The following is an 8,182-nucleotide window of genomic DNA, read 5'->3' as shown; positions in this document are numbered from 1 at the left end:
AATACTTAGTATTTATCATCATGATTTGTAATAGGGTATGGTAATAATGTTGGGGTCATTTTTTTTGAAACAGCCCCTATGTAGAATGAATAGTGAACAAAATAGTCTGCATGGCAAACAGGACATACATGTGGTTCTGTGACTTGAAAGAACTGATCATTTATCTATATAGCTAGGTATTTTAGACATGTAGTTTCAGCTGAACAGAAAAAAAAAATGTCAGTATAAAGACAAAAAAAAAAATTGCATAATTTTAAATATAATGCTGAATTTTAGGTTTTTTCTTCTATGATATGCGTGGGTATAGTAATTTGAGCATGTTGAGTGGTATTATACACCAACAATTAAACTTTTATTAGAGTTTTCATGGTATTGACATTTTTACATATATTTTATATATATTTTCAATATCACTTGCTTTGATAGGTGCCATTTTTAGGTAAATGAAGGCTTTTTCCAAATTGAAACGGATTTTGTGATGCGTAATAGTCGATGTAATGATATCAACATGCAAAATGGACATAAAAATAACTTCATTTTCGAGGCTCTGTGAGACACCTTGTGTGCAAATACTGTAAAACAGCCCTGATACATGTGGAAATGAATAGATCTACACCGGTGATGTACGTTGGTTAAATTTTTCATTTCATTTGCAGGTCGTCGCCATTATGCCTGATGGCCATGTACGGGTGGGGTTATTTCCGACACTATCAGAAACAATAGTGTGCCAGCTGGGCACTGTGGCTGAACTCCCCCGTACAGCAACAAAGTCTTGGAAAAGTGGGAAGAAGACCGCCTTTCGGGTACGTCAAAACCTATATATTGGTGAAATGTTTTAGAATGTATGTCTAAAATGTCTGTTTTGGAAAAAAATTCTTTGCCCGGTTGCCGGTAAGCGCTGGGCCCTTGGTCCTATTTTTTCAAGCTTCGGTCATGTATAATTTTTGTAATGTTCATGTATAATTCTTGTAATGTTAGAACATTCGACTAATGGAGGTGTTTTTTTGCAGGCAGCCAAGGCAGCCGCCGCAGCCTCCAAGGAATCCCCCGCAGCCTCCAAGGAATCCCCCGCAGCCTCCTCCTCCAAGGACTCGGCCAGGAAGAAACGAAAGGTAAGAACTCAACCTAATTTGTTTGGTTGTTTGTTGCTATGAAACCTTTAATAACACCAACATTTATTTTTGTTGGCCTTACCGGCCCAGAACGCAGTGTATCATCAGTAGTGTGTTTGGATATTTGATTATTGAACATTCGACTAATGGAGATGTTTTTTTGCAGGTGGCCAATAGCCCTGAACTCGAACCCCCCGCAGCATCCTCCTCCTCCGAGGACTCGGCAGGCAGGCAACCCTCTGAGAAAGGAACGGTAAGAACCCAACCTAATTTGTTGTGTGCGCAATTTCGTGTATACATTGGACAATATATAACCGATGATACATTGTGTATACTTGGTGTACACGGCCTATACACTTGTATAATTTTTGTAATGTTCATGTATAATTCTTGTAATGTTAGAACATTCGACTAATGGAGATGTTTTTTTTGCAGGCAGCCAAGGCAGCCGCCGCAGCCTCCAAGGAATCCCCCGCAGCCTCCTCCTCCAAGGAACCGGCCAGGAAGAAACGAAAGGTAAGAACCCAACCTAATTTGTTTGGTTGTTTGTTGCTATGAAACCTTTAATAACACCAACATTTATTTTTGTTGGCCTTACCGGCCCAGAACGCAGTGTATCATCAGTAGTGTGTTTGGATATTTGATTATTGAACATTCGACTAATGGAGATGTTTTTTTGCAGGCAGCCCAGAAAAGCCACAAATTGAGTTTCGACGGGTACATCGACTTGCTTGCTGCAAAAATTGAAGAAGGGAACAAAACAAAAGGGAATAAGGACCAGAGGAGAGGTGCTGACGGCAAATTTGGCAATAAAAATTTATTGGACTGTTCCTGGAGGACCTGGTTGAAAAGCATGTTTACAGAATATCCAGGTGTGCTGTGCAAGTGCTCTTGTAATCATCGACCTTTGACTAGCGCACAAGCCTTAATAAAACACATAGAGAGAAATCACTATATCAATAATGTGGTATCATTTGGTGAGGAGGACCTGGAATTCACACCACCACAGTTTTAGCTCACCTCCCCCCCCCCCCCCAAGTTTAAATAAGTTGTTGAATCAACTTTGGAAATTCACCCCAAATTCAAATTTGGAAATTCACCCTTGTCTAGTGGGTTCAACTATATTTTGTATGCTCTACCTATATTAACCATATATCTTGATTTCCCAGAAACTTGTTGACGCTGCAATTGCACTTCATATAAATACATGTTTTGGCATTCTATGTTATTTGTAAATGCTGTTTGTCCTTATATTTTGATATATCCAGTTACTTTGTTTCTACTGTTTCGCAAGTATCTTGGCAATAATATCTCTTACTACTGTATATTTTGTATGAGAGTCAAACTGTAGAACTATGTGGGTTGAAGAATATCTCTTACTACTGTATATTTTGTATGAGAGTCAAACTGTAGAACTATGTGGGTTGAAGAATAAAAGTGTGCACTCAATCAAATATTGTTTTTAGGCCAATACTTTGTAAGATATACCAAGTGCACTTGTAATCCTCGACCTTTAGCTAGCGCACAAGCCTTAATAAAACACATAGAGAGAAATGACTATATCAATAATGTGGTATCATTTGGTGAGGAGGACCTGGAAATCACACCACCACAGTTTTAGCTCATCTCCCCCTCCCCCCCAAAGTTTAAATAAGTTGTTGAATCAACTTTGGAAATTCACCCAAAACGTTTGGGGGGGGGGGGGGGGGGGGGTATATAGGAATCACTTTGTCTGTCCGTCTGTCCGTCTGTGCAGTTTTCCTGTCTGGTCCATAACTTTTATATGCCTTAATGAATCTTTATGAAACTTTGGGAGGTCGTTACATATAATTGTATCAGTTGGTGACTTTTGTAGTAACAAGGTGAACTTGCCATTAAAACTTAGGTATTGGTTATTATCAACGAGCCCAACGGAGTTAGAGAGGGTATATAGCGTTTGGTTCGTTCGTTAGTACGTACATGCGTACTTAAGTAATAGTCAGATTAAAGTTTTGGTTAAGGTGCATATCTCGGCAACTACAAGTGGTAGAGGGATGATATTTGGTCAGTCGATACATCTTGGGTAGTAACCAACATCTGTACTGAAATTAGGTCACTTTGACTTACATTTTATGCTTGAGCAACTTAGGTTAAAGTTTCGGTTAAGGTGCATATCTCGGCAACTACAAGTGGTAGAGGGATTTGGTCAGTGGATACATCTTGAGCAGTAACCAACATCCAAACCCAAATTAGATCACCTTGACCTACAATTTGCGCTTGAGCGACTTAAAGTTTCGGTTAAGGTGCATATTCCAGTAACTACAAGTGGTAGAGGGATGATATTTGGTCAGTGGATACATCTTGGGTAGTAACTAATATCGGTACCAAAATGTAGGTCCACTGATTTGAGATTTTGTAAGTTACTGCTACAAACTATATACAAGTATCCACATTAAAAAGTTAAGATACTGATCAATTATAATCTTATGAGTTTTTATACTTTGAAAAAAAAAATGTTGGTACCAAAATTAGGTCCACTTGACCTACATTTTACGCTGAGCTACTTACTACTTAGGTTAAATTTTAGGTTAATGGGCGAGGGGGTTTGCAGTCGTGGACGACAGCTCCATTTCTTTATTATATGTTTCTGGTGGTACCAATATAGTTGTCAGTAATTGAAATGGACTTAAACCATTCTTCCTAAATGAGTCCCTCAAATGTGAAATGTAGGTCACAGCCAAACTCTGAAGCATGCATTCTTCCTAATTGCATGTGGATGTGATATGAAGCATGCCAATTTCAATCTCTGTCATCTGTTAGCTCTGACAAAGTCCCAAAGTCAGCGAACCGTAAAAATATAGGATACATCTAAAATTATGTACCACTGAGTAATAATTGTATCAAGTTGGTGACTTTAGTGGTAACAAAGTGAACTTGCCATTAAAACATAGATAATCTAAAGATTACAGATTTCACCTTGTTGTTCAGAGTCGCCTAGCTTATTAACAATTTTAGTTCACCAGAACTATTAGCGTCCCCCATCATCTGTGTCCACTTTCATGTTACAAGTTAATATCTTAACAACTTTACATTGTAGGATCATCAAACATGGTTAAATTGTTATATGAATGTATCAGGGGTGGTATATCAGCATCTAGGTCAAACTAGATCACTTTGAACTACGCTTTTCGCTTAAACAACTTGTATCCAAGTTTATCTTATACATGTAGTTCATATCTCATGTAACAATATAGTTATGTACCAGAAATAGACTTTAACCATTCCTCCTATCAAAGTTGATCAACTGTGAAAAGTAGGTCAAGAGTCAGTATCTAAAGCCTGCATCCTGCTCAGCATCCCTAGAGGCACCAATACTCGGTGTTCAACTTGTTCAGTTAATTGAGAAATTGCCTTGACCCATTCTCCCTTAATAATTCGCTAAACTATGAAATGTAGGTCACAGCCAACATCTGAAGCTTGCTCTCTTCTTAACTGCATGCAGACATCAGGTGAACTAAAATTACCTCTTTTAGTTTTGAAGCATAGATGAAATGACCACCTAGGTAAATCTAGGTCAATGTGACCAAAATACAATTTAAACCTTGTATTACAAAGTTCTCTTTCTAATATCCAAATATACAGCAGAGACAAAGCCACTCATGCAGAAAATTTTGGTCAAATATACCCAATGATCTGGTCATTACAATTGTAACAAGATGGTGTATTGTATTACCCACCTCATCCGAAAAGCAGATGAGTACTGAAATCTAGCAAAATTCTACAAGCTTCAATATTTACACAACATTTGAAATCGAATGTTTTCATTGATTGTCACAACAGGACTGACGGAACAATATTCTGAATATTATCTGAATGCCATATATCCTACAGCAATATAGTTGTTGAAGCTGGATGTATCTTTGATCATCTTTGCTCTCACATGAGAAGATTGACAAACAACAATGGTCAGGGTTTTCCATAGATGTTCATGGCAAGCCAGTTATTTTCAAGTTGGTGTCAACATTTAACATTCTAGCAAAATTCAAATTGATACATTTTGTTTAAATCTGACATAAAAGCTGACAAGCTACTGTAAATTTTTCCGATGATATATTGTGAATACTTAGTGTAAACGGTCTATACGCTTTGTACATTGGGTATACGTCGTGCAAACGGCCTGTACAGGGCGTATACTTTGTGTGCACAATTTCGTGTATACATTGGACCATATATAACCGATGATACATTGTGTATACTTGATGTACACGGCCTGTACGCTTGGTACGTTGGGCATACGCCCTGTATAGGACGTATACTTCGTGCACAAATTTGGTGTATACATTGGACCATATATAACCGATGATACATTGTGTATACTTGGTGTAAACTGTCTATACGCTTTGTACATTGTGTATACTTGGTGTAAACGGTCTATACGCTTTGTACATTGTGTACACTTGGTGTAAATGGTCTATACGCTTTGTACATTGGGTATACGTGGTGTAAACTGCCTGTACAGGGCGTATACTTTGTGTGCACAATTTGGTGTATACATTGGACCATGTATAACCGATGATACATTGTGTATACTTGGTGTAAACGGTCTATACGCTTTGTACATTGGGTATACGTGGTGTAAACTGCCTGTACAGGGCGTATACCTTGTGTGCACAATTTGGTGTATACATTGGACCATATATAACCGATGATACATTGTGTATACTTGGTGTAAATGGTCTATACGCTTTGTACATTGGTGTAAACGGCCTGTACAGGGCGTATACTTTGTGTGCACAATTTGGTGTATACATTGGACCATATATAACCGATGATACATTGTGTATACTTGGTGTAAATGGTCTATACGCTTTGTACATTGGTGTAAACGGCCTGTACAGGGCGTATACTTTGTGTGCACAATTTGGTGTATACATTGGACCATATATAACCGATGATACATTGTGTATACTTAGTGTAAACGGTCTATACGCTTTGTACATTGGGTATACAAAGTATACGCCCTATACAATTTTGTACACAAAGTATACGCCCTGTACAGGCCGTTTGCACGACGTACACCCAATGTACAAAGCGTATAGACCGTTTACACCAAGTATACACAATGTATCATCGGTTATATATGGTCCAATGTATACACAAAATGGTGCACACAAAGTATACGCCCTGTACAGGCCGTTTGCACGACGTATACCCAATGTACAAAGCGTATAGACCGTTTACACTAAGTATACACAATGTATCATCGGTTATATATGGTCCAATGTATACACGAAATTATGCACACAAAGTATACGCCCTATACAATTTTGTACACGAAGTATATGACCTGTACAGTCTTACATCATGCAATACCAAATCATTTATAAAAATTATGGGATACGATACCTATCAATTTGACGCACAGCTTCTCGTATTAGGTTTAGGTTGAAGAATAAAAGAAAATATTCCAACGGAGATGCATTTCTCGCCGGCATGTTCTTTGGCCCTGGGTTCCCAGTGAATGGCTTATTTTGCACCGGTTCAGGCGGCAATACACGGAACCACACTCCAGCCATCTTGTACGGCGCAAGGCAGAACGCACGTGTTATTATGACGTCATTTACGTAAAATGACGTTATAACAAAATACCGCGTTATGGAAGTCATTTATGTCATTCTTTTCAATGTTGATATTATTTTTAAGAATTATATGTTTCGAAAATAATATACATGCATGCATTGCGTAAACATTTTAAAAATAATTTAGGGCAATAATATTATCTGTTGCTTGAATTTTTGAAGTTATTGAGAAACAAACAATCGGAACAAAATTATGCAACAATATGTTAATTACGATGAATTAATAAAATTAATGCACATGAACATATGCTGTTTTAGTGTAATGTTTAGCAATAAAAAAAACACATTAACTTTTATTTCAACAATTGATATAATAATTATGCAAATTTTGATGGCAGATAAAAAGATCTTAGTTTGTGTAACTATGTATCAAGAAATCCGTTAATTCTAGCGCAATAAATCTCTTTTAAAAATCAAAATAATAAATTAATATGTCAATAAATTACAATTGGATACTTTATTGTTCATAATAACATACGATGCTTTTATATTTATTGACGTATATTTAATAAATCATATGGAAAAAGTGTAAAGTTAAAATCGGCCTAAAATCGGCCCCGTGGCACTCTGGACAACTGTGTGATCGGCCCAAAATCGGCCCTGTGGCACAGAAGTGGTTAAAGAGTGATTGAAAACGTGTTTTCATCGACTTTCATTTAAATTATATTTACCTATACCAAGGACTGCACATTTTGGATATATATATATGTATATGTAATGAAAGCGCTTACGTTTTATATATCGTGTTGTTAATTTCTTTTATTTTAACCACTTATGTGCCACAGGGCCTATTTGGGCCTATTTGAATATCTACGTTCAGTGCCACGGGGCCTATTTGGGCCTATTTGGAAAAGAAAAAAATATTTTTTTTAAAGATACAAATTAAGTGTTACAGGTTTTCCGTGTATTTCATAAGCTATAGTTCGTTAATATTTTTATCAAAAGGAAACAATATCGAAAATTTGCAACGTCAGTTATCTCTCTCAATGGCCGAGTGGGTCATGTTTTGACTTTTGAACAGACCGAGTGCATCCCTGGTTTGAATCCCGCTAAGTGCCATTGATGAGTTTTGCCTGCAGATTTATACTCGGATGTTATTGCCGGATTTACGTATAAACTTATGTACGTGCATACATGTTCTTTATATTTCCCATGAACTCTTTTTCACGTGTTTTTTATAAATGTATTTCATACGCAAATTATTTGGGGGAAAAAAAGGAACTTTTCCTAGGTGTATGGAGTTGCAACTGTATGTATAAACGAATGGATTCTGATTCAATCGTAATAATTTATATAAACTTTGAAAGGGATATTTCTATTTTAAGCAACTGATTGCCGTATGATTTAACTTGTTGAAAGCTTACATGTAGAAGAGCAATGCATTACAACAAGCCAATTTGTTTTCTTCTGTGAATTTGTAGCTCTTACAACAAGTTAAATATACCAGAAATT

The 8,182-nt window shown here is 37.0% G+C and overlaps 1 protein-coding gene across 2 annotated transcripts; it reads left to right on the top strand.

The window, feature by feature from the left end:
* On the top strand, positions 1 to 2,566 carry LOC117690815 (nucleolar and coiled-body phosphoprotein 1-like). 2 transcript variants are annotated; one of them, XM_066082496.1, is made up of 5 exons: positions 1 to 803; positions 1,011 to 1,112; positions 1,279 to 1,365; positions 1,552 to 1,628; positions 1,795 to 1,963. In XM_066082496.1, exons 1-5 carry the CDS (start codon positions 669 to 671, stop codon positions 1,817 to 1,819), a joined length of 426 nt encoding a protein of 141 aa, XP_065938568.1. In that variant the 5' UTR covers positions 1 to 668; the 3' UTR covers positions 1,820 to 1,963. The 2 variants fall into 2 exon arrangements, with proteins under 2 accessions (XP_065938568.1, XP_034331416.2); XM_034475525.2 differs by having other exon boundaries at positions 8 to 803; positions 1,548 to 1,628; positions 1,795 to 2,566.
* The last annotated feature ends 5,616 nt before the right edge of the window (positions 2,567 to 8,182 follow it).

Source organism: Magallana gigas, chromosome 4 (assembly GCF_963853765.1).
Source record: "Magallana gigas chromosome 4, xbMagGiga1.1, whole genome shotgun sequence".
In the NCBI taxonomy this organism is placed as follows: Eukaryota; Metazoa; Mollusca; class Bivalvia; order Ostreida; family Ostreidae; genus Magallana; species Magallana gigas.
The sequence above is the reverse complement of the archived record's forward strand: the minus strand, read 5'-3'. Positions and strand labels throughout refer to the sequence as shown.

Bases quoted from the DNA above. Each gene is read 5' to 3' on its own strand.
- LOC117690815 (XM_034475525.2), top strand. From the start codon at position 669: ATGCCTGATGGCCATGTACGGGTGGGGTTATTTCCGACACTATCAGAA. The intron at 1,366-1,547 runs GTAAGAACCCAA...TTTTTTTTGCAG, and splicing joins AACCCTCTGAGAAAGGAACG to GCAGCCAAGGCAGCCGCCGC. The intron at 1,629-1,794 runs GTAAGAACCCAA...GTTTTTTTGCAG, and splicing joins CGGCCAGGAAGAAACGAAAG to GCAGCCCAGAAAAGCCACAA.